General features: G+C 37.2%; 3 protein-coding genes across 5 annotated transcripts in view; all 3 read right to left on the reverse strand.

Moving 5' to 3' along the window:
• The window catches only part of LOC125236137 (homeotic protein ultrabithorax), a 216,207-nt gene that overhangs the window by 26,980 nt on the left and 161,247 nt on the right, over positions 1 to 27,980 (reverse strand). The gene's annotated exons all lie outside the window — the stretch shown is intronic.
• Positions 13,845 to 17,450, reverse strand: LOC125235470. The gene is made up of 3 exons (XM_048142043.1): positions 17,096 to 17,450; positions 15,782 to 16,544; positions 13,845 to 13,968 (listed from the first exon to the last, which is right to left on the reverse strand). The coding sequence occupies exons 1-2, from the start codon at positions 17,448 to 17,450 to the stop codon at positions 15,790 to 15,792; spliced, it is 1,110 nt and encodes a 369-aa protein (XP_047998000.1). The 3' UTR covers positions 13,845 to 13,968; positions 15,782 to 15,789.
• LOC125236149 lies at positions 21,125 to 26,893 on the reverse strand. 2 transcript variants are annotated; one of them, XM_048142859.1, is made up of 2 exons: positions 26,310 to 26,893; positions 21,125 to 21,475 (listed from the first exon to the last, which is right to left on the reverse strand). In XM_048142859.1, exons 1-2 carry the CDS (start codon positions 26,551 to 26,553, stop codon positions 21,426 to 21,428), a joined length of 294 nt encoding a protein of 97 aa, XP_047998816.1. In that variant the 5' UTR covers positions 26,554 to 26,893; the 3' UTR covers positions 21,125 to 21,425. The 2 variants fall into 2 exon arrangements, with proteins under 2 accessions (XP_047998816.1, XP_047998808.1); XM_048142851.1 differs by lacking the exon at positions 26,310 to 26,893 and adding an exon at positions 25,530 to 26,192.

Below are 27,980 nucleotides of genomic sequence, written 5' to 3' on the forward strand. Positions count from 1 at the left end.
TTGATGCCGCTAGTGTAGCCTCTGCAGTTGATTTTATTGGATTCAATGAAGACGATGGTTGTTCTGCAGCAATGTGGGAATTAAGTAGTTGCACGTTTTATCTTTTCTGTTCATTTTTTAGTCATACCGTTTACTTTGTTCAGAAGTTTTTTTAACAAGTGGTACTAAAATAACTGTTGATGAACCAAGCTTTTATGCATTCGTACCTACTAGTATGTAAAACGAGAGCCCTTTCCTTCCTAATCCCTTTTGAAATGAATTATATTTTAAAATAGTTTTTTCCGGCAGTGTAATCTTAACTTTAATTTTACAATATCTTCCTAACATATACCCAAAGTTCTATGACGCTGATACCTCCTACTTACTTATCTATTCGGTCGACGAACATACCGAAACACAATCCTCCAAACGTTGGGTTAAAATAAACCAAAACAAGCAAAGAAAGAGAATTCAGAAGTGTATTGTCGTGTTATATGAAGTGGCTCGCAATATACGAACTGTAAATTGCATCATAAACATTTTCGCTCGACGCGTCCCGGCTACACGGGCTCTACTCGTTAGTTACACCAATCTGCCGCCGGCGACTGGTGGCGTTATTATACATTGAAGTGCGCGACATCTATTGGTGAACGGCCGAACTTTTAAGGCTCTACTCTGACGCGAGTCCAAATCTGGAAACATTTTACGATTTGTTTTGGGTCACAAATGTTTTTAGTAGTCATAAAACTAATATATAAACTGTTAAAATTCGTTTTTCAAGGCCTGTTAATGTAATATGTGGGTGTGTTTTGTTTATAAACATAAACCATTTGTAATTCATTACTATTTCCGTCACTAGGTGACGCAAGTGTGTCTAGCATTGTGTTGTATTTAAATATCATACCAAGGTAAATCTCGTCATTTATGGGTCCCGCGTATTTTTAACCTTTTAAATAAAATTAAACTTAAATATATTATAAACTTAAACGTAGGTTATACAAAATTACATATTCGTAAATACGAACCTACCTAAGTGTAAACCATGGCACATAAAACTACCCATATTCAATGACATAATGATAGTAGTAAAACAATAGCCCACAGAATGTTGGGACATAGATATTAATTTTTGCTAATTTTATATCACGACAAAATATCAATGCTATAGCGGCGGCCGTTGGAACTAATTTAACTCCATAAGATTTACCATTGCAAAGCCTACAAAGCGAGGGCAGCACCAGACCTAGCGAATCAAACTATCGCGTCCATCGCTAACAATCAGTTTATTATGTTTTCGATCTTAAAAGCTGTACGTTTATTATGATATTTTACACCTGTTAAATCGTTACCGTTAGCTACTGATACAGCAGCCGACAGCGATAGGGTTATGAAGTGGCCGTCATATCATCATGATGTGGATACTCCTGGGGTTATAGATTATCGTTATAGTCTACTTAAGAAGTATATTAAACCTTTATACGTCTTATTTTGATAGGAGACTGTCACTGTCACTCACAGAAAAAATAGATAAGTAGGTACTATTAGATATCATTAGATACACCGGTTAACCGAATGAAAAGTTGACAATTAATAAAATTTTAGAAATAATGTTCTACGTATGTGCGTGTGTATTATGTACTCATGTTTTTGTATTTTTAAATGTCATCATAAAAGAAAACTAAAAATTGAATACAAAAAAAACTATTAATCTTCAATGCATTTGCTATCATACTAATATTATAAATGGGAAAGTGTGTGTGTCTGTTTGTTTGTCCGTCTTTCACGTCAAAACGGAGCGACGAATTGACGTGAAGGCATAAAGCGAAGCCGCGGTAAAAAGCTAGTATTATATAAAAAAAAAACAAATTAACATATCAATGTAAATCTGTTAGATGGTAATAGTAACGTAATACATACTTATTATGCAATTACCTAATTAAAAACTTTTTGAATGCACGTTAACAAGGCACATCGTGTACAAAAAGCTGCACAACCGACTACGTACGTTCTTAATAGTCGTGTCCTAATGCCGTGAAAGTGCTATAAATTATTATCTTTTGCGCCTGAAGAAAACACCTCCATCTTATCTCACGCACCATAAAGATGCAGAATGGGTAACTTCAGTTTATTACTCTTTCAACGCTATCTTGCATACCTAGGAAGTTATCCTGGGAGGAAATCTTTCCGGGTTTCTGTGTCCATTTGACCATAGATAGCAGGAAACAGGCTATTTAACAGAGTAACTATCAATTTATCTGAACGATTAGTTTCAAACTTAAAAATAGACAAAAATCTGCTTATAATATTACTTCTCAACGGGTCTAAAACCACAGAATATATAATAGTACAAGTACAGAAGGCCCACTGCTTTGATGTTCACGACATGCCGCCTTTTTAAATACCTACAAAATTCTAACAAAGAAACGAGCCGCACGTGCGCGGCGCCCGGCGATAGGGTTGCCTACAGATTAAAACGATTTAATACTCAGATAAAATGTTATAGGTACTATTATATTCAAGTCTTGGGTATTTTCTTGGTATATATATATGGTATTTATATATTTTTGTTTAAGTTCCAACATCACAAGCCTTATTAAGCCTTATTGAATCTTTTCAGGGGACTTAATCAATAGTAGATCTGTGTAAACATGTCCTATGGTATTTATTTTATTCATGATATCTATTTAACTAAGCATTATTAGCCATTCCACACGCGCGGACATAGCATATGAACCTTAAAAAAACTCGCGACGTAAAGTAACATTAGAAAGTGCGAACGTGCGTTCCGTGAGAACACGCGCCACCCCTGATTAGGCCGCGAACTCGCGGCCGCCGGCATGTACTTGTAGCGCGGCGATAGAATCGCGGAGTGAGCCGCCCCTGCTAAAACGTGCAGGAAAATGTATGTTTATTTAAAGTTATCGAATCGGATACAATTTTCATGCGTTGTTTTAAAACCCCGATATTTTTTCAAAACACTATTTTTGTGCGTTATTGTTTTTATTATTGTGCGTTGATTGCATGCCTAGATGGTGCCCATTTACTTCATAAAACATACATAGTCAAGTTAAAAATTTACAGAACTTATGTACATAAATGTAGTCAACTAAGTTACTGAAACAACTATCACAACGCAATCATAAAGCCAGATTAAACCGCTCACATAATACACCCCGAAATCCGCCATTTTCCAACACTAATCCACCAAAAACCTAACCCAAAAGTTTCCCCCATAAATCCAATCTGAAAAGTTACCCGATATCAGGGTAATTATAAAAGCGGGGAAGTGACAAATCCCCGAATAAAACAACAAGGAAATAATTCCGGGGATAAATCGGCCTCGCATCGCCCTCTTAGTGTGAATAGAATAGCAATTATTTGGTTGAGTTGGTGCTGGAGCGGTACTATGTGAACTCGGGTCATTCTCGATCAGCGACGGAATATTATACTTATGTGAGGGAATCTATTTGACTTTCCACCTGACTGTTATCTGAAATGTCACTGACATCCCTTTTCCTTAAGCAATAAGGCATATCCCGCCCGCAGCGATAGGAATAACCAAGAAAAAATCTACTTAATAGAAGTGTTGTAACAGAGAAATATGAAGGTAAGTTTTGTATTTGTTAAGATTTTAGTAAATTATATACATATTTAAAAAATATGAAACAGGTATACTGTAGAATATTTTTTCTCAATCAATGCAAAATTAATAATAACTTACGAATATTCATAAATTTAAACATCACGTCACATTGTTTCAAAGTCGCGCCGCCAATGCCGCCATTTTGAATGTCGTCCAGCCCTTTATAGTAACAATATACATATTAAATATTATAATTAGCACGAACCACGAGTGAGCTATGAGGTGCTGATATTAATACTCCCCGCACGAACGACGCTAAGTCAAAGCAGGCCAATGAATGCGCTGCTCCGAGTATAGGTACTTATTTTATGTGAGTGTAAGAACTAGCCAAATATGCGAACTAATATGAATAATTTAAATTAAGAATTTTTAAGGTGTCCGATTTGTATGAAGTGTTATGAGTAACATTCGGACACATTCAAATATTACGAGTATTTTTATTTTAGGTATAGCTCTGCTAGTAGTGCTACCTAGTATAAGTATAGTTATACTAACATATGAAAATTGTGTAGAAACTTCTAAAAGGAAATATAATTTTGAAGGTAATAAGAAGAAGCTCAAGTCAGCTCATAGAATTTTCTTTCTGATACTGCACTTTTCCAGTTTAGAACATTCAAGTGAATCAGTATCGAGAATGAAACCTGTGGTATCCCCGCAGCATCCCTTATAAGAACGGCTCTTGATAGAACCACCCTTCACAAAAAAGCCGATGTTCTACAGTATCTAATAAGATAATATTTCTGATAAGAAGTTAAATAAATGATTAAAGATTCGACTAGATACATACAAAATAACGTTTTCAGTACAGATGGTGTTTTTTTTTACGTACTAGTGCGAGAAGTGGTTCATTATATGCTAGGTCGAAACTTTGGAGGCTTTTCTGTACTGAAAAACGTCGTACGATAGACGTGCGAAAAGGAATTTCGAAAACTTCCTTTTTTACGCACTTGTATCGTAATGTAATATTTCAGTACAGATGGTGTTTTTTTTACGCACTTGTGCGAGAAGTGGTTCATTATAAAATATGCCAGGTCGAAACTTCGGAGGGCTATCTGTACGATACACGTGCTAAAAGGAAATTCGTAACTCGTGTCAATTTAAAACACTCCCTTCGGTCGTGTTTTAATTATTCGCCACTCGTTTCGAGCTTACGAACGATACAAGTGCGTAAAAATGGACGTACTTGTATCGTATTGTTACACAATTTCGATAGTAATGATGTAACTTCTAAAATATAACACACGGTTGATGCATATAGATAATTAAACCGTTAATAAGTATCTTAATTAGTTATTTAATACCATAAGTACAGTTATATATTAACGTCTTCATTAAACTAATAACCAATATATAAAATACCACTTGGATCATTAATATTCTTATGATCATTAATATTCTTGGATCATTAATATTCTTACTATTATTTTATATTTGATTGGTGCTTTTCTCACACTTACCTGTTAAGGAAAATCTAATTGGATTCTACGTACTCAATCGTTACGCACTTGAGGTTTTTATAGCTAATTAATTTGATTAAGTTTTCTTTAAGGTTTATACACCAGAAAATATTTTATGCGTGAAAAGAATATGAAAGCGAACAGTATTATGAAAATCTTTTGAATTGAATTGAACTTATCAAAACATCACAGATGGAAAAATTTAAGCAAAAAATAGGAATGGGTCTTTCCTTTTTCTTATTGCTTCAGTTTTTTTACCCTATCTTTTTACTTAAATTCCTTCTTTTTTAATTAAAATCTTCTTTTCCTTCCAAGGTGAGCGCAGAAGTGCCAAGTAACGACATCGTGTCGTATCCGGCTGTCAAACAGAAGGCAGAACACATGATAATTGCTCGTCCGACAAGAATTCTACTCTAAATAGACGATGAAGTTGATCCATAGGTTTTGTCAAGAACGAAGAAGCAAACATTTTTATAAATAAATATTTGCACCTATAAGGGTCCTTTAAATTTATTTACCCATTCCCATTTTTATTAAGTAACATTTACTGTAGACGAAATAAGTTACACCTAGTAACATGAGACAAAATGACCCCACTCAGGAGTTTTGTCACCCGTGAGCGTTTAGCGATAAATAAGCGCACTTATATCTTGCAAGACGAATGGGCTTGCGAATAGGACGGAGAGGGAAAATTATGAAGTCTTTTAAAAAAATATATAAACAATCGTAGTAGGTACCAATGTACAAAACATAATGATACATTGAGATTGCCTTCGAGAATACATTTTTGTAGATGTATATTTTTTTGTACCTACGCTTATACACTAACCCCCTTAGGGCCACTTGCACCAACGAAAATGGAGGGTTAACTCACCATTTTATATGGAATTTCACAGATAACAGCCCACTAACCCTGAGTTATGTGGTTGGTGCTAGTGCGCCTTAATCATAAAAAAGTTACTGAACTGTTTAGTTAAAAAGTACGTGTTTTGTGTCTTCCTCACAAATACGTAAGTCAACATGACAGATAAGGACAAACGATTATTAACTAATTCAGGTTTATAAAACGTTTCTGAATAACATCACAAGTGTTTACAAAACAAGTAACCTACCTAATAACATAAAGGAAAATTACCCAACTCAGGAATTGTCGCTCGCGAGCGCACAGCGATAAATAAGCGTATATCTCGTAAGACGAATGAGGGTCGTGAACGGGGTGGAAAAAGTTGAGGGCTCAACCCTTCCCGGGGTTTAAGGCAGTTATATACGTGATCGAGTTGCGAGGTATATTGAACGTGAACATGCTTTTGAATGTAGGTGAAGAAAAGTTGTTTGTAAATTAACTAATATTAAGTAGTGAATAAGTTTTATGAAATAAAATTTGTCCTGATAATAATCTGGATTGAATTAAAGAAGGTCTCTTGTCTATGATCTCTAATCTAACAGTGTTATTGACACAATTCAAAACAGTCGGTAGTGACCCTGCCTGCTGAGCCGCGGTCCCAGGTTCGAATCCCGGTAAGGGCATTTATTTGTGTGATGAGCACAGATATTTGTTCCTGAGTCATGGATGTTTTCTATGTATATAAGTATGTATTTATCTATTTAAGTATATATATCGTCGCTTAGCACCCATAGTACAAGCTTTGCTTAGTTTGGGGCTAAGTTGATCTGTGTAAGGTGTCCCCCAATATTTTTTAATTTTTTTTTTAATTTCCTTTACCTGACCCTTAGGAAACAATTTCCAACTTTTTGATGTCTTAGATCGCCATTACAGGATCCTGAGACGTATAGTGATGTCCTACATTATTTTCCAAGCAAGGCAACAGTTAACGCAAATATTTAGGTATCAGTCTTGAATCAACATTCTCTATTCTATAAAAAAATGTTGTCTCAAAAGATAATTAAAAAAAAAAACACTATAAAACCTGAGACTATTTGTCTCTAACTCCAGCTGCAGAACCAATACGGCCGAAGCAAAAGTGTATAAATTAGAAAAGCAGTAAATCCATTCCGGACGGTTTAATTGAAATCGCGGCACTTAATTGAGTGCGCCTCGCGCATGCGTGCCCGCTGATTTATGCCAATTGTCTATTTAGTGCGAACACCTGCATTTTTAGCGACATGCACGATTTACTCGCCTCTTTGTGTGTAAACATTATGGTAACTACGAGTATGCTAGTTATTAGACATGCCAAATGCCAATAGTTCATTGTTTTACTTGGCTGTTTTATGCCAATTCTCTATTTAAAGCTAACGCCTGCATTTTTGGCGACATGCGCGATTACTCGCCCCTTTGTATGTAAACATTATTTTGAACTATGCTATACTTCGTTTCTTTTAAGATTAGAATTATCTGTCAAACGGGTAAACAAAGAAGCAGTGGTCGTAGACCTTCCTTCTTCGATTTCGGCCGATACCACTGATTTCTTGGAACTTATGTACATAGTATTATAAGTTATAAGTTCCAAGAAATCAGTGGTATCGGCTGAAATCGAAGAAGGGAGGTCTACGACCACTGCTTCTTTGTTTATCCGTTTGACAGATAATTCTAATCTTAAAAGAAACGAAGTATAGTTATTGAACATGCCTATCGTTTATTGTTTTACATGGCTGTTTTATGTCAATAACCTATTTGCGAACTCTTGCATTTTTGGCGCCATGCATCATGATCACCGGTGTTTCCTCGCACGTTTATATAAATTGATGCCAGTTATTGAACATGCCAATCGTGGGACATTTGATAGAATGTTTCTTGTTTTACGTCAATTTGTCTATTTAGCGCGAACATCTGATGTGTTATTGCTTTTTTTATTCGCCCGTTTATATTTAAACATTATGGAAATGACCCCAGTTATTGGACATGCCAAACGTGAGATATTTAAGAAAATTTCTACCTACAAGTATGATATATGTGCAATAAAGTTCTAATAATAAATAAGTTTGTTTACGTTTTATTTTGCTTGATATTAAATTTACTGTCGTACCTACCAAGTTCTGAATGTAGAATAAAAAATAGGCGTATTCGAGCCTGAATTTTTGGTAGGGCACGGTTGGCATGCAATATCGCAATTAATACAATTTATCGTTGTTTTGGAGAGAAAGGACAAATATAGCTTTTTTTAAACGACAACGGAAATGCGTTACTATTAAATTGTGTACGTATTTAATTCTTTTTCCCCTCACTAGCTCGGAAACACGTATTTTGTCCTTTAATACCAGCCGGTAAAAACGCATTTTATCCACTAGTGGGTAAAGTAATTTGACCTTGAATAAAGTCAAATTAACTGCTTTAAAATTGATAAAAGTAGGTGAATCTAGTAATTAAGATGATTTACCACCTGTGGAACTACTGGAAGCAGTGATAAACGCATTTTTTTGCGTTGTAGTTTCCTCGCTATAGTGAGGGGAAAAGTTTTGTGTTACACTCGGGTGCAAATGTATTTTACTTCTCGTGTGTTAAACAACTCGCAAGTTCAGGATTCTATTCTAGAACCACTCGCTGCGCTCGTGGTTCAACTATAGAATCCTTTCTCTTGCTCGTTTTTCAATTCCACACTCGGCGTTAAAATACAACTTTGCCCCCTTGTATAACAAATAACTATTATTTTCAGTGAAAAACAAAAAATCCATACCTACATCATTACCACTTATTTTTAATAGGTCTTGAAATACTTAAATGAAATACTGTACTGTGTGTGAAGTACTGTAAAGTTTGTATACAATTAATTGAAGCTACCTTAAATGAATAACAACATAAATTACTTAATTTTCAGATATATTGAAATTAAAGCAGGTTAAACCCCCCACAAGCAATACTGGTGACATTTTTAACCGATAAAATGGTCGACAGCTTTCAAAATGAACATCTATAATAACGAAGTCCGCGGGCAGAAAATTATTCATTCAATAATAAATATATAATTACTGTGTATACAAGTTCCACCAATCATGATCATTATATACGCTGAAGCCATTGGGTAAGTGGTGGCCACTTATCGGAACTTCTTAATGCCAAGTCGCCACGTAGGGCATGCCAGCCAGTAGTTAACGTAAACGCCGCCCCGCCCACTAGATGTCACTAGAGTGTTAACAGTTCAGTTTTCAGCGACTTTTTTGCGTTTTGCGTGATTGTATGGTACATTAAGCGGTCTTTTTTGCTAATGTGCTTGGGAAAATCAATAAAATTGGTGTTTTGCAGGCGTTGCGTGTAAACATCGATGCGATTGTTGTGCACTCTCATAGTAAATAGTCAAAAAAACAGAATAATTAACTGATAAAGATTAAGTAAGTATATATACTGGGTGGGCTCGTCACACGAGCTTATAAATTAAACATAGATCATACTTTTCTATTCGTTCGATAACTTGATGATTTAGAGTATTTAGACTTATTACATTAAAGTTTTATATACCAAAGATATTTAATTCCTCAAATAAAACTCAAACATTTTCCATGATTAATTAACAAATCGATCGCTATAAACTTCACCACTTCACACTGCAATAACTAGGTGGTTTTACGACATCGTAAACTAATAAAAGTTGGAAGCTCGAACAAGCCAATAGATAATGAACTTTTATTGGTCAGTTTTACAACGTCCCTCAGAGGTTGTAAAGGGGCATGACGGTTACCTACAATGTTGCCGCCATTGTGTGAATGGCGGAATTTGATGAATGAATCTGAGGCAATGTTACTTGATTGGGTTAGGACTATTATGGGTAAAATTTTACAATTATGACTATGCTCGCAGCCGCCAAGATTGAATGGTATGTATGCAGTTTAAGCAATAAAATAAATTACAGTTCATACTTCGTGGAATTACCATGCATTATTTAGATGTTGTTATATTATTTACTTTACTTTTGCAGTCATGTCCGGAAAGGATTTTTTTTTTGACAAACCTGAAAGTAATTTGAATGGACTATCAGGAAAGTAGAATGTAAGTATCAGCAAAACCTTGTAGATTCATATAATATGTTGAGTTGATATTATATTTCATATAATGTTGATATATTATACCAAACTTCATCAGGTTTGTACATTCGAAGAAGCTACTCAAACCGCCTCAATTTAGCGTGTTGATTAAAATTGCCCAACTTTATACATTAAGAATACCACCTAAATATACAACTTTGTATCAAAGTAATTCTGACTTTATGTTGTTAATGAATGTACGTAACATAACAAAAGTAATAGATTTATTTTTCTACCAAGTGGTATATAAATCTAAAAGACCATAATTTAATTTAGTTTTACATTCTTTAAATTATCATAAGGTCAACTTGGTAGACTACCGACAGCACATTCATAAAAAAAAATTCAAAGCCTTTTTACCTAATAAAAGTATGGACTTGAAGTGATAATTTATTAGAGATCATATTTTTTTATAAATAGCTTGTGTTTTGTGACTTGTGACACGACTGATCATATATTATTTATTTATACTGTCTAATATTAAATATATAAACATATGATACAAACTATCAAAGCTATCATAAACATATTGATATAGCGCCACGATGCCCACTATTATTTTCCAACAATTAACATTTCGGGTCACCGAAAGCTTCCGAACGCGCCCGAACGCTCACAATCCCGAAGTGACTATAGATGTATCCGCTACAATTTGTGGCTATCCCTGCCCCAAGAGTCCTTATACTTCAAATGCCATAAGGAAGTTTCCATCAGAAATTCCAACATAAATTCGTCCTTAAACCGGATGTGGCTCAAGGACCCTTTAGGATTAGAATGCCACATTTGAATGGAAACCGATATTTTGCAACTCGTAGTACATTTTGGATTGCGCCTGTTATTTATGGGGGTTGCCTTGATAACGGCTGGGGTTGGTTTATTAGCTTATATGTCTCAGTGTTAGTATAACTGCAATTATATCAATGGCATTGTTATGTTATAATACCAATGGGGTAAGGATGACAATTTTATTGTCTATCAACTTGTTGCACTATATAGTTAACTAAGGAAATCCATATTTAATTGGATGTATAAGCTTACAAGTTTAGTGTTATTTTAAATATAAATCTTCCTTTTAGTATTAATAAAGTCCTTCTTCACTAGCACTAGCAGAAACAATAAAAAAATATTTTTAAAATATTGATTGACTGCACCTACCTAATATATAGGGTGACTTTTGCCATGTGATAGTAAATAGTTACGATTGATAAGGTTTTGTCTAAGATTTTTTTACCTCAAGAACTAAACAAATAAATCATAAATGGAAACAAAATGTTTCCAAGGCACAGTAACCGATTTAAAAAAAATGTTTTATTTCGTAATCAAGGTCACGAAAATCAGCTCCAATCCCGCTGGAAAACAAATGACTACCAACTTCTTAAACTGCTCAAACTTGTTAATAAAGAAATGTATTTTTGTATTTGTAAATCAAGTCCCAAAGACTCCGTTATATTGACCCCGGGAAGTAAACAAATGAATCATTATTGGAAACAAAAGGCTGTGACAAGTTCCCAAGGCACAGTTAGCGGCACGGGCCGATACCATCGCTCACGACCCACGAACACGTACTCGACTCGAACCCTATTGGCGAATAACGAAAACAGATCTAATTAGAATGGGTTCACTTGGAGAAAGCTGGTATTTTATTAAAAAAAAGAATTTAAAAAAGTTTTGGGCACGGTTAATATTAAAAAAAAAACAACTTACCGGGTTTACCTACTTAAATATTTATAAGCTTATGAAGTTTTACCGAAATAGTACATTTCGATACAAGTGCGAAAAAGAGGAAGTTCGAAACACACGACCGAAGGGAGTGTTTTAAATCGACACGAGTTACGAATTTCCTTTTCGCACGTGTATCGAACGACGTTTTTCAGTACAGATGGACCTCCGAAGTTTCAACCTGCCATATAATTGGAAATTAAACGAACTTACCTGTAAGTGAAGTTCTATTTCAATTATATTAGCTGCACAAATTCCGAAATGATAATAATAACTTGTAGTAGGCGTGTTCATAAAGCCTCTAGCCATGATATTTAGAGTAAACATTAAAATTTTTGAACGAAAATTCAAAACGTTGCGTCACATTTCCGAACGAAGCGTCCTTGTCACGCTGTTCGGCGCTACCAACCAACTTCATTTAGTTTAGAGTGATAAGCCAAGATATAGACCTTCACTGCCAGCGACCCGCTACGCGCTAGGCGATTCTCAATCGTAAGATTACAGAGCGGGAAAAATTATGCTAGATATATATGTAGCATATGCTTATCTCTTAACGCGTAGCTCGCGCTGGCAGTGAATATGCTGACTGATATAACAATAATTTGGCTAACAACTCAGCAAAGCCGGCTATCCTAAACTTTGTCAGGGAAAGCATCCCTGGTTGTCTCGGGACAACGCGGGTGCTGGGCGGGAGGGTTATCATTTCGGAATTTGTGCAGCTAATATAATTGAAATAGAACTTCACTTACAGGTAAGTTCGTTTAATTTCCAATTATTATTACGCTGCACAAATTCCTTCAATGATAATAATAACTTGTAGATGTTTAGAGCTATCCAAAGTTTATTTCTGGCTTGCAACAATGTTAATTAGCAAAATTTTGTTTTCTGAGAAACCATCTAAGAGCATGTAAATTTTTTAGCATACAATAGTTTAAACTTCCAATATTCTAGTGAGAACATAATTTTCCAAAATGTCTATTAATACAAATTTTATTTAAACAGAAAGAAAATTCTTCCTCATTTGTATTCAACTAGTACTATTTTAAATTTTATAAACTAACACAATCAACAAGAGTAGTTTGTGCTTTAACAATTTGACAACTCAACATTTATACACATAAACAGCTCTTCGCAATATATTACTGCTTACATTTTTACATTAATTGTTGATGGACGGAAACTCTTCTCTCCTGATTAACTATACATTAATGCTCTAGCAAAATCAATTTCTGACACTAAAGGCCTATTATAAAATTTGGCAAAGACTTTAGAAGTGTCAGTCCAACCTGCTGTTTTCCTGATTACATCGATGTTAACCCCTAATCGATTTGCGGCCGACACCGACGCATGGCGGGTCGAATGGGAGGTGAAAATGGAGGTGTCAATACCGCTATCTTCAAGAGTAGACTTAATCCACCTACTGATTGACTGGGAAGTAACCTCCTTATGTGGTCTTTTGTAGGCAATAAATAATCGTTCGCACCCACCACGGATATCTTTCGTTTTGTGTATATAATCTAACAATGTTTTACCTGGGCATATATTGGGCTTATCTTTAAAAAATGGCAAAGATAGTACTGGTTGATCCGAACCCGCTTTAGAAGTTTTAATTAAATCTGAAATTTTTATAAGGATCTTTTCAGGATAACGGTAAATATTACATAACTTTATCAAGGACAGAGTTTGCACTCTGTGTGCTGTGACAATTGCTAATAGGGTGACTAATTTTTTACTCAGGTTTTCCAATGAAAGATTTATATTTGGTGACAATGTTGCCAGATGATTTAAAACTAATTGAGGGTCCCAGGTTACACTATATTTAGGTTGTGGTGGGTGTATACGAAAAACGCCCTTCATAAAGCGTTTTACCCTATCATCTGAAGATATCTTATCCCCCAATAAAAGCACCAAAGCAGATTTACAACAATTAACACTTCCATAGCCAGCTCCATCGCTACACAGTTTTGTTAAAAAACCTAGTACTTGTGGAATAGATGCCGTAAAATAATCAATATTATATTCTCCACAATACATATACCAGCGTTTCAAGTACGTGTCATACTGCTTGATGGTGTTGGGCGCGAGGGACTGCAACATGATGTCGGCCGTCGCCGCCGACACCCCTCTCAGCGATAGCGCTGCCCGGAGAGCACCGCGGCAACCAGGATAAGACGTCGTTGAAACTGCTGGTTGCTGGAATAACATTTAAATAAATGATTGCTGGGGCCCAGTTCTATGCATTTTGTCTTGACAAGTTTTATAAAAACAGGGTACCATACTTGAGCTTGCCACTTAGGTACAATAACAATACCTTCTGATTTTTCTAGAATAATTTTTTGCAATACTTTAGGTATTAGTGCGAATGGGGGAAAAGCATAGAAAAAATGAGGTGTCCATGAAAAAGTGAAAGCATCTATTTGGAAAGCATCAGGGTCGCTAGTCCAAGATACATAACGCTCACATTTAGCATTTGCGCGACTAGCAAATAAGTCTATATCTGGACTTCCAAAACACTGCAGGACACTCTCAAAATATTCATCATTTAATTCACATTCGATTTCCGAATGAGCCTTCCTTGATTCCCTATCAGCTATTACATTAAGTTCGGATTTAACATAAGATGCAAATATTGTGATATGTCTAACTTCGCACCACTGCCAAATTTGCCTAGCAATTAAATTAAGGTGCAGGAATCTTGTACCCCCCAGGCGATTAATATATGAAATAGCTGTCGTATTATCTATTCTTAGAAGAATCTCACAGTCGGATAGATCGGAACAAAATGTCTTTAAACATAAGAAAGCCGCCTTGAGCTCTAGATAATTTATGTGATATTCTCTCTCAACATCATTCCATAACCCGGCAGCTGTCTCCCTACCACATGAGCCGCCCCAGCCTGTCATTGAACTATCGCTATAAATTTCTCTACAATATTTATTACACTTAATTTTGCATTTAGCTTCATCTATTGTTTTTAGCCACCATTTTAAATCATCCTTTACACTACGAGATATAGGCATAATGCAATCATAATTGTCATTATTTTTTCTTAAATATATATATTTTTGTCTCTCCAGTTCTTTTGTATACATGTAACCATATTCCGTTGCAGGGCAAATAGAGACAAGTAAACCAGTTAAATGGGCAAGATCCCTAATATAACAATTTGACAAGTTTATAAATGAATTTATCTCTTGTTTAACTTTAGATCTTTTCTTATCAGGTAAAGAAAGTTGCCAATTGTTAGAGTCTAATATAAAACCTAGATACTGGACAGAATTCTTTGGTGTTAAGCAACTCTTTTCATAGTTTACTTTGAGCCCTAGGTACGTGATGGTATCAAGTGTGACTTGTGTACTATTTAAACATTCATCATAAGAACTTCCTACAATAAATATGTCATCTAGGTAGTTGCTTATTATGTGACCTTTAGATCTTAGAGGTTTATGACAGGTCTGAGTAGTTTGGTGTATACATATGGGGAAACATTTAGTCCAAAAGGTAAGACCTGGAACTGAAATATTTCAGTATTCCACATAAAGCGTAAGTATTTCCTGTATTTATGATGTATAGGTATCATGAAAAAGGCATCTTGAAGATCTAAAGTGCTCATGTAACAACTTGGTGTCATTAATTTAATTGCAGTTCTGACATCTTCTAATTTGAAGTGTTCAGTGGCAATGAAATTGTTAAGATTTTTTAAATTTAATATAAATCTGTAATCTCCGTTAGATTTTGGCACACAAAATATTTTAGACAGATATTGGTCTTCACAAGGTGAACATTTTACAATAGCACCTTTTGCTAGCAGTTCAGATATAAGTTTATTGAGTATTTTACTGTCATAATCAGAAAAATTATCATTTTTAGGAATAATTGATTGTGAAGGCCTAGATGAAAATGGGATTTTGTACCCAGATATCCAGGACAAGACCCTTGGGTCATTGGTGATGTTCTGCCATTGCACCAAAAAATATTTAAGTCGACCACAGTAACTTGTACCAACCTGATCACTTAACGGCGGCTGCTGTAGTGATGATGGCGCTGAGTGCGACGCTTCTGCTGATGGTGCTGGTGTTTCGCAGAAGAGGTGGTGATGTTTGGTTTGCGGTTGTGCTGTTTCTGAACCCGGGCTCTCGGTCTGTAAGTGTTGTTGGCTGGGCCCTTGAAGTTTAAATTATTCGCTGCTTTCTTGGGTCTTTTTGTACTCTTCAAATCCTTGCTTGTTTGTTCAATGGCTTTTGAAGCCTTTAATTTTTCGGCTAAGTTTTCTCCGAAAAGCCATTGGTCCACGTCGCAGTCTTTTAATGTCTCACGTGCTGTCTTGTTGTCGAGACCTGAAGTTATAAACATCTTTCTAAGTTGTGACTCCCTGTGTTGGTAGTCGCACAAGAGACGACCAGAGTCACTCAGCAAGGTTATGATTTCTTCGTTACCAGCAACACACAATTTGTTAAGGGCCAAACCAATAGCGGTTAGTGCACAAGAGACTTCAGTTTGTTTCTGTTCTATGGCCTTATCCCTGTTAACAAGAGTATCTCCGGCGGCACTCTGGGCTTCCAAATTCATTTTTGGGGCACCAATTACTTTACAGTTTTCCGGAACCGGATACTTTTTTATTAGTTTGTCCCTTTCTTCCTTGTTTAATCCTTTCTTAATAATATCTTGCCAACGAGAAGCAAGCTGCTCCAGAAGGTTAGGGCTAAACACAATCTTCTCCGGTGCTTCACCAAGTAAGGCTACAATTTCTTCGCTTAACTCTTCACTTGCTGAAAAAATATGAATAAGCATTTTGAGTGCACCAACACTAGAATGAGTGAATCCAAAGAGACGGCCCAGGATGGCATACCACTCTGGGTATCTCTAGCAGAAGTTCAATGTCCACACCAAGTAGTAATAGGTTTGAGTAAAAAACTCAGTGCTGTTGGCAAGGAATGTGTCTAGTTTGACAACACCACAATGCCCAAGACTGCAGGCAGTGAACGCACCTAGTATAGTACGCCAAGATAGCCAAATGCAGTTAGCAAACAGATATACCTAGTCTAGTATTCCAATTTTGCTCAGCACAACCTTCGCACATGGCGCCAAATGTAGTTAGCAAACAGAGATACCTAGTATAGTATTCCAATTTTGCTCGGCACAACCTTCACACGTAGTGTCAGATGCAGTTAGCAAGCAGAGATACCTAGTATAGTATTCCAATCTTGCTCAGCATACCCTTCATGCGAATGTCAATTATCAAAAACACCAATAAATAATGAATTTATCAAAGGCACATGCCACTCACACAAATATAATTGAATTATGCAATTCTTCTTACCTGTTGTACCTCTTTCCTTTCCGCCATTTTCAATTTTCGACGCTTCAATCGCTGCACCGGGATCACCGGGGAGGTCATCTCTAGTCTCAATGACAATCAATGGAGACCTGCTTCTGCTTCTCGACGCCGCAGGCGGAGATGGTGACCTCGAATATGAGGCGGACCTGGAGTATGTTTCGGATCTTGAACTAGATCTTGTAAAATAGCGTGGTCGACCATACCCGCCATAGCGGCGAGGGGACGCCGACCTTGATCGGGATCTTTCTTCTATCTTCCTCTCCAGTCTTCTTATTTTCTCTTCTAATTCTTCGATTAAATGACTTTCTACCTTCGTAGCTAATTTTCTTCGACGCATAATTAGTATTTTTGATAGATAAAACTCTAATTTATAAATTATTATTCGTGACGCGTAATGGCCGTTGGCTGCATGAAAACGACAATGAAGTTGGTTGGTAGCGCCGAACAGCGTGACAAGGACGCTTCGTTCGGAAATGTGACGCAACGTTTTGAATTTTCGTTCAAAAATTTTAATGTTTACTCTAAATATCATGGCTAGAGGCTTTATGAACACGCCTACTACAAGTTATTATTATCATTGAAGGAATTTGTGCAGCGTAATAATAATGAACAACTTCTCGCACTAGTGCGTAAAAAAAGCACCATCTGTACTGAAAAATAATTTAAAAATGTTTTAGTCACGAATAATATTTAAGAAATCACCAACTTGCCGGGTTTACAGGTACTTTAAATATAACGGTGTCAGGATAAATCACCTTAAAAAGGTACCTATATATCTACAATTATACATTGAGGTTATTAAAAAACATTTACGCGTTTATTCTAACTATCAAAATATTTCATGCGTTTTTTTTTTCAGATTTCTTTTAGTACGGAATTTCTCATACCTTTCTAATATGTATCTCCTAATCTAGCGAAGAGGCCTGGCCTAAAAAGCTGGCTTGTAAAGAGTAAAAATCTAAATAAATATGGGGATGATAAAAATCAATATGTAAAAAGAACTTTACAGTTTAGTCTTGCTTTTATAAAAATGATGAACATTTCACGAGTAAAAAGTCCCTGTATATAAACCATTTTTTAACCTCAGAACAATCATCAACTGCAAATAAAATGCAAACACAAACCTCTATTACCTTGACCACAAAATGATTGAAACGTATTCTCAATCATGATTTAGCATTACGCCCCTGCGTCTACGCAATCACTTTACGACCAGCAATCATAGCACGTCATAAATGTTGCCAGTCTCGTATAAATCTGGAAATGCATGTGCATGCCGAGACACGATCTCTTTGTGATGCAAGCAGGGCTGACGACTTGAGATGAGCTTTGTTTTACGCTTTTGGCGACTCAAAACGAATTATGATAAGATAAGTTTTTGATTTTTAAGATCATTTAGATATTAAGCTTTTTCACAAGGTATTAGAATTCTATTGATGATGCCTTGAGTTAAATACTGCGATGAAGCGCAAACTAAACAGTTTAAAACAAATAAAGGTTTGGCAGCCCTACCTCAACTGCAGTATGTATAGTATGCACAAGAAAGGAGATCTCTCATCTCGCTACAGCTGCGCGGCTGCCCGCGTGTACATAATGATATACGGAGCTTCACTGCCCCCCCCCCTTCTCCACCCCCCACTCGCTCGCTCTACATGTAAACCTTTACCAAACAGGTCCGCGACAGGAGCCTTATAAAATTGCAATATTTTAATAAGAAACCACGGCTGAATATAAATTAATTTAACTTAATAAAAATAAAACCGTCAGACTCCGTGTATTGATTAATCGTTCATACATTATTCAGTATATCTCTAATTAATTCGGGAATCTTCGGCGTTGAAGCTTAATATCATAATGAGCTCGATTATAGCAAAAATTACCCCAGCTTATGTACAATTTAAATAATTATGTATCTGCTTTTGCGGGGCAATTTTCAACAGTTAACCTTCAGGGTTGCGGAGCGCAAGTCATAAATATCTTATCCAACATCGAGTAAAAAGGCCGCGAATAGGTCTATCGGGTCGAGGACTGATTAAATTGAATTACGATCATAATTGATGGACAAAAACTTGAGTACTGCTCGGTTGACTTTAAGAAAAAATGAGACACTTCGTTAAGGAGCTATGGATGCGTTTCATGTGGTCGAATAATAAGGGTGGCTTCCAGTTTTTACCTTCACATCTGCCTCGTGAACGTTTGCGCTTCGGTATGCCATAATTAAGTGAGAAACATCGCTCAACGGTAGCCATTATTCTTAATCGAAATTCACCCATCGGTGACTAACTCTTTACATGTGGCTTAAACTATTTTTCGCTAAATATACTATACATACAGTAGGAACGATAAAGCATGTAATAATAAACTTATGCGAGTGGCGAATTACAAAAAGGTAAAATTAAATATGAAGATATTTTATTAGGACGTTGTAGATATAAAATAAGTACAAAAGCCCGGGTTGGCACGCAATACTTCACTAAAATTGAGTCGTTTAAAAATGCGCCTCTCGCGATACGTGGATATCAGGGCAACCAATAATTTTTCGTATCGCCCGAATAATTACCTGCTATCGTCGAACTGGCGGGCGCGGGTCGAGGACCGAAAAGATGGCCGACTCATAATGGAGAGACAGCAAGATATGCATTAGAGATGGGCCGAATGTGAACTTTGCCGAATACGAATCTTCGGCCGAACATTCGGTTCAGCTCTTACCGAACCGAACATTCGGCCGAATATTCGGTTACGCCATAACTAGAAAGCGGATGTTAAGATTAAAACTATTAAATGCTTGATAATGTTTATATAATATATAGAGATGGGCCGAATATTCGGTAAATATTCGGTATTCGGCATATTCGGCAAGATTTTCAATGTTCATATTCGGCCGAATAGTTCGGTTACATTGCCGAACATTTACCGAATAAACAAAGTAAATAACTAATGAAGATCTTACGTATTCCATTGCATTAATAAGCTCCTATTTTAGTAGCCTTCAAAGGAACTACTAAAAATGCGTCAAAATATAAACACAATTGTTTTGTAAAAAAGTTTAAAAAACCGTAGTTTAAGAGTTGAGAAGAGTTGTTTTAACTAAGTTTTAGTTAATCACTAAATCATAAGAACATAGTTGTAGTATGTATAACAATTATCAATCATTTCATAGTTTTAATCTTAACATTCGCTTTAAAAATATGTCGTAACCGAATATTCGGCCGAATGTTCGGTTCGGTAAGAGCTGAACCGAATGTTCGGCCGAATATTCGTATTCGGCAAAGTCCATATTCGGCCCATCTCTAGTTATATATGTTACTAGAACTACATAATTATGTTCTTACGATTTATTGGATTTAACTAAAACTTAGTTAAAACAATTCTGAACTCTTCTGAACTCTTAAACTACGGTTTTTTCAACTTTAGATTTATATTTTTTGACGCATAGGCAATATCTCTTTTTAGTAGTTCCTTAGAAAGCTACTAAAATAGGAGCTTGTTATCCAATGGAATACGTAAGATCTTCATTAGTTATGTACTTTGTTTATTCGGTAATGCAACCGAATTATTCGGCCGAATACGAACATTGAAAAACTTGCCGAATATGCCGAATAGGTACCGAATATTTACCGAATATTCGGCCCATCTCTAATATGCATATGTTAATCAACGGTACAATTTCAATGTATTTTTTGAGACATAAAATTGCCTATGATTTTCTAATATTTAAGCGTTCAAATTTATTTAATATTGATATACCTAATGACAACTGAAAAATCAAAATAATCATCTTAATATCAAAGTATGTATCGTGTACCTACCTACATAAATAGAAATCAGTCTGATGTTTTTTTTTTAATAAATGTAGTTCCGGACGGACACTTTATCATAAGAAGTAAGTATATATATGTCGCAGTAAGATAGATAAAACCGTTATATAGTTGTAGGCGGTTCCCCGCCTTTATTAGAATCACCCATAGTGATAAGGTTTGGTGGATTATTAGGAAATAGCCAACGAATAACTCACTTCACAATCATATGCTATTTAATGTCTAATCAAAACGATTTTCCACAAAATAAAGACACTGGTAGATAGGAAATCTCTTATTCTCTTAATTTTAAACACTTTCAATCAAAAATGATGCAAGATTACGCAGAACAAAAGCGATTCGTCGGTGACGTGGTGCGCTCGTTGAAAATCAAAAGTATTCTGACATTCAACATGGCGGCGCCAACCATCGACCCAACGCTCCGCCAGACCGACGGCTGAGAGTCGTCAATCTAGTTCCACCGTAATCTAAAAGATGGCGCTGGCGAAGCGCCGTCACGGCCGGACTGACATGCGACCGTCCTCGGGCGCTTTGTGTTGCAGTTCTGTAACAATCACAAAATCAATCGAACAAGTATCAGTAACTTAGCTGGACCGCTCGTCCAACCTGACCAGCAGTTGTTATTTAAGCAATTTTCTTAGTCGGATAATAGACAAAACGTGCATCCCTTCGACCACGCATGGACCGGATGGCACCATTGTGTCAATATCCAAGCAAGCAACATTCACAATCTCAATCAGTATACAATATACATGTCCTATCAACCAACCCGATCGTGAGGGTTTGGCTCGGACGATGCAGTTAGATGAACATCGAAATGTTTGCAATAACTTGGACCGGACGAGTGTGTCCCTTCAACCAGCCCCATGTGCATGGCCCGGACGGCACTGTCCCTTCGACCAGTTATCATTAATGGCAAGACCAGACAAATGTGTCCTTACAACCAGCCGCATGCAGCTGCATGGCCCGGACGACATTATCTCTTAACCACCTCCACATGACCAACATAGATGTACTTGACATATCACATGTGTCCTTACGACCAGCCGCTTGAAGCTGCATGGCCCGGACGACATTGTATCTTAACCATCTCCACATGACCAACATAGATGTACTTGACATATCACATGTGTCCTTACGACCAGCCGCTTGAAGCTGCATGGCCCGGATGACATTGATACAACCAACTTCACATACGAGTAACTAATACGAAAGTATTAGACATATCAGATCACACGCGTCAGAAACTTATTAAACATTTTGATACGTTAAACATACCTAATAGTTAAAGACTGTCTTGCTCCGCGTGAATCTCAACTTCAAGCTCGATAACTTCATGATCAGGGTGATCACTTAGCGTATCTGAACTAGCAGTTAGTGTATCTGAACTACTTAATCTTAGCGTATCTGATCCTGCAGTCAGAGTGTCCGATTCTGCGGTATTGGTTTCGGAACTTGCAGTTAGTGTGTCAGAACTACTTAATCTGTCGAGGCGGTCATTATTAAGTTCTACGTCTTCCGGCGCCGTCGTGGCCTCGTCCTGACTCATTAAATTAGTGGATATTTCGACTAAACCTTCATGTCCATGCGGTACTAAACGCAAATTCTCGTGTGAGTATTTGAGGGTATGGTTGGAACCACTCAAACTTTTTAATTCGTATCGGTCGTTCTCTAACACAGCAGTAATAACATACGGACCCTTAAACTTTCTATTTAATTTAGTTTGGTTACGTTCGCTACTTTTAATAAATACGAAATCGCCTGTTCTGAATGGTTTAATAGCTGCGCGCCCTTGGTTAAACCTTTGAGTATCTGACGCGGCTGCTTTCTGTATATTATTAGATGCATCCTGCCTAGCAGACTCTAAGTCAATCCGTTGTTCGGTATCTGAAGCAGATGTCCCAATCTGAGATATACCCAAAGATTGAGAACGAATACCGAACATAAGTTCGGTTGGCGTAAATTTGGTAACTGAGGAAATGGTACTATTTAACGCTAGTTGAACGTTACCTAACTCGTCACGCCATCTTTTGTTGGCGTCATTTTCAATTATTGTTAACAGGCTTTTCAGGGTGCGCATGACTCGCTCTACTTGTCCGTTCGCCCTGCTAGACCCCGTAGCTATAAAATGTAGCTCAATATTATGATCAGAGCAAAAGTTTTTGAAGTCTTGGCTAACGTAGCACCTACCTTGGTCAGCAATTATACGTTTTGGAGCTCCAAAAAGACAAACGGCGTTTTTGAGGGCTCGAATAGCACTAGCTGAATCTATTGAAAAGGTGTGTTCCAACAATACGTACTTGGTGAATGCATCGATAATTACAGAACAATATTCTTTGCGATCGCTCTTCCCACTTAACTTCCCTGTGAAATCAATATGAACTGTATGCCACGGTACAGAAATTTTCGGAATAGAATGTAACTGTACAGGTTGAGCACCTGAGGGGCCCTTCGAAGCTTTGCAAACAATGCAAGAGTCAATGAACTTTCTAACGGACTTGGACATTTGCGGGAACCAGTATTGTTCGTACAATTTGTCCAGCGTTTTATCGCTACCCAAATGTTGCAATTCACTATGAACGTGGTTGATTAAAGTCCAAGTCAGGGAACGAGGGACCACCGGCAACCATGAAATGGTCTTGTTTCTTACTACTTTCCTATAGAGAATGCCGTCCCTAACATCATATGTTTGTCCGACTGTGTCAGGAAACTCGTTATTGTTATGCTTGTTGATTAGGTCTTGGATTTCAGCATCACGCTTCTGTTCTACAGAAAGCCAGCCTTGATGCAATTCAACAAAAAGTATCTTTTTAGATGAAGTTAACGAACTGGGCGGCGATGAGGAACCTCCTGGCTGGGGATTTCTAGACAAATAGTCGGCATGTTCCATACCACGACCTTCGCGATATATGATGTCAAAATCATACGCTTGTAAAAATGCCCACCAACGGTGAACACGTGGGGTCAAATCAGATTTTGATTTTGACGCTTTCAATGAGTTACAGTCCGTAAACACGCTGAATCGTCGGCCGTATAAATAATGCCTGAAGTGCTCAACCGCTCGTACAACCGCCAGCGTTTCCAGTTCGTACGAGTGGTAGCGGGATTCGACTTCAGATGTTCGTCGGCTGAAATACTCAACTACGTGTGGGAAGCCATTTTTCTTTTGAATGAGTATAGCGCCATATCCTTCAGAGCTAGCATCACAATGAAGCTCAACTGGTAAGTCTGGGTCAAAAATGGTTAGAACTGGTTCAGACGTAAGAATCTCTATTATGGTGGTGCGAATTTTCTCATATTTCTCCTCCCATTTTATGGGACCTTTGAGTTTCGTAAGAGGATACAGTGGGCCAACAATTTTTGTAAATCCGGGAATGAATTTACGAAAGTAGGATGCTAGTCCTAGAAACTGACGAACTTGCGTGGCTGTTTTAGGCGGAGGGGAATCTATAAGAGCCTGTATCTTGCGGGGATTTGGTTTGACTTCGCCACACTGGAGTGAATAGCCCAAAAAGTCAACTTGTGTCTTCATAAATTTACATTTTTTGATGTTAAAAGAGAATCCTGCTGTAGAAAGAGCATTTAAGACTGCTTCAAGTCGTTTAAGTCCATCAGATATATCTTTAGAGTAACACAAGACGTCATCCATATAAATTAGGGGCTTATCATCAAGATGACGCACTGCCTTCGAGATGCAACGTTGATACACAGAAGGCGCATTACGTAATCCGAAGGGCATAGCGAGGTATTCGTATTGCCCCTCGGGTGTTACAAATGCTGTTTTTTCTATAGAAGCCGGGTGGATGGGGATTTGGTGAAATCCCGATGCCATATCTAGTGATGTGAAATAATGTGCACCACTAAGCTGATCAATTTGCTCCTCGATACGAGGTAGGGGGTAGTGCTCAGGTTGTGTATTGGAGTTAAGCTCCCGATAATCAACACACATCCTATCTGAATCATCTTTTTCTTTACTAGAAGAATAGGACTCGCGAACGGTGATGAGCTTTCTCTAATAACACCGGCATCTAGAAGTTCCTGAACCTTTTCTCTAACGATTTGCTTTTCTACCGGCGCCAACCTGTAAGGCCGCCTCTGTACGACTTTATGGGGATCTACTAAATTGATTTCTAGCTCCCCCGTAGTTACGCGCTTATCAGGTACCCCCTCGATGAAACAGTCAGCATAGCGGTTCAGTAATTCAATTAGAGCCTCTCGATCATTGCCTTTCAAATCCGTATCTACTTGTGAAAGATCTAGCTTAGTAGCACGCGATTCACAGATATTCGTTTGTTCTTCAGTATAAAACAGTAGACCTTTTTTATTAATTTTAGCCGTCCACCCTTTTTCTAACATATCCCTCCCTATTAAGGCAGGTTCCACAAGATGTACGTCAGGTAGTACATGAAATTCCAAGGTTTCAAAAATGTCTCCAATATTGACCTTACTCAAGATTTGAGTCGTACATTTTATGTCACCGCCGAGACCCGTAAGATAAACGAGATCATTGCGCACAGTACCTGGAATTTTACTAGAGAAGCTTTCTTTCACTAAAGAGCAAGACGATCCACTATCAAATAAAAAAGTGACTGGCTCACCGGACGACGTCCTCAAGACACCCCTCGACAGTCGTTGTTCACAAAGGTTGACCTCCTTCCTTTCAGCAACTTTACTAGTGCTCTTCTTTTCTTGACAATGCGTAGCTAGGTGTCCAGGATTCCCGCAGCTGTAGCAAGTTACTGTTGAAGTCTTCTCGGAAGTACGCGCCGGAGTTGAAGCATCTTGTTGGTTAGAGGTCGCAGAAGTATCTGCTCGTCGCTTTCTGCACTCAGATTGTCTATGTCCAGAGATGCCACACCAATGACATTTGCCAGGAAATCTAGCATCTGTTGTACGTGGTCGCTTCGATTCAGGTTCTTGAGTTTCAGTGGCGTCGAATCGTCGCTTAATTGAAATGCCGCCTAAGATTCTGAAAAGCTGAGCTTTAGTAGTAATAGCATGGGCATTCAATTCGCGACGTATAATGCCATCCTTTTGGCACAATACAGATATGACAAAACCAGTTATCGCTTCTTCTTCCAATTGTGTCTTAGGAATTCGTTCGATCATATTCCACAAGCGTAATCCAGCTTCTGGTGCAGTCTCCTTGGACCCGATTTGAAAACGTAAAACTTCGTCAAAGTAGTCTTGTGATAACTTGGGTCGACAAAACTGAGCCATCAATCTTTGCTTTACTGACTCCCATGTCAAATCGTTCAAATTTAATTTAGTTAGGCAGGTAGCTGAACGTCCTTTTAGTGCTCTCGTGAGCGCTACCAGCAAATCTACACCTTCTAGGCACTTTGTTTTCACAATAAGTTCAGTAACCTTGCACCAACCTTCTATATCCGCGTCGACATCCTCAGGGTTAAATTGCACTAATTTCACTATGCCGGTCTGAGAGCTAGAACCAATAGTCGAAGCCTGCGGTGATGCCAACATGCGGGTAAATAGCGCTTCCATGTTATTTAAAAATTTCACTGCACTATTTTCATCTGGTGGCTTTTTCTCAGACTGCAATTCGGGCGGGATTTCTCGCACTTCTGATGTAGGCGGTTCCCCGCCTTTATTAGAATCACCCATAGTGATAAGGTTTGGTGGATTATTAGGAAATAGCCAACGAATAACTCACTTCACAATCATATGCTATTTAATGTCTAATCAAAACGATTTTCCACAAAATAAAGACACTGGTAGATAGGAAATCTCTTATTCTCTTAATTTTAAACACTTTCAATCAAAAATGATGCAAGATTACGCAGAACAAAAGCGATTCGTCGGTGACGTGGTGCGCTCGTTGAAAATCAAAAGTATTCTGACATTCAACATGGCGGCGCCAACCATCGACCCAACGCTCCGCCAGACCGACGGCTGAGAGTCGTCAATCTAGTTCCACCGTAATCTAAAAGATGGCGCTGGCGAAGCGCCGTCATAGTTATAACCCTAGGAATATAATTATACGTCGTAATATAGTTAAACGAAAGCGATTAATTGCTATGTTACTAGGAATATAACTATAATACGTTACTAGTTTAGTCATATAGTCATATGACTGGATTCAGTCTAGTGAAATGATTGTAGGTAGGAGTGCGACGGTGCGGCAGAGGTATAGTTATAACCCTAGGGATATAATTATATGCCGTAACATAGCTAAACAAAAGCGATTCATAACCATCTTACTAGGAATATAATTATAATACGGTAGGTACTAGTTTAGTTACATAATTATATCACTGGATTAAACTTAATCTAGGGATATAATTATAATACGTGTCTAAGTGGGACTGGAACCGGAAGTCCCGGTTCTTTATAGTTCTATACCAAAAAAAAATCAAAAGGAACCCTTATGTCGCGACTCTGTCCATCCGTCTGTGTGTTTAGAGAGAATAAGCACATTGAATTGGAAATAATTAACAAATTCTTGCCCTAAACAATTCTTCACTGTGGTTTGTTTGTTTAACGCATATAATTATATCACTAGGGTTATAACTATACCTCCGCCGCACCGCCACACTCCTGTCTACAATCATTTCACTAAACTGAATCCAGTCATATAATTATTTGACTAAACTAGTAACGTATTATAGTTATATTCCTAGTAAGATAGCAATTAATCGCTTTCGTTTAACTATGTTACGACATATAATTATATCCCTAGGGTTATGACTATATAACGGCTTTATCTATCTTACTGCGACATATACATACATTCAAGTCACAATATATCTACTTATGCATGTCGTTAAATTGTTTATGTAGATAGATATTAATCTCTGCATGATAAAAAGTAAAAAAATGGACATATATACAACAGATATATTACTTATATGGTATCGATATGTGGTGTGGACTGTGGTCTTATATGGTAACCACCTGAAATTAAGTCCAACAGCAAAAACTAATAAAATCCAATGAATATAATGCAGCAATGTGTTACTCGTGTTACTGGGTAATAAAATGGTATTGTGATATATAGATAACATTTAGTTTACCTTATAAATAGTAAATTC

This window comes from Leguminivora glycinivorella, chromosome 2 (assembly GCF_023078275.1).
Source record: "Leguminivora glycinivorella isolate SPB_JAAS2020 chromosome 2, LegGlyc_1.1, whole genome shotgun sequence".
NCBI classification, from domain to species: domain Eukaryota; kingdom Metazoa; phylum Arthropoda; class Insecta; order Lepidoptera; family Tortricidae; genus Leguminivora; species Leguminivora glycinivorella.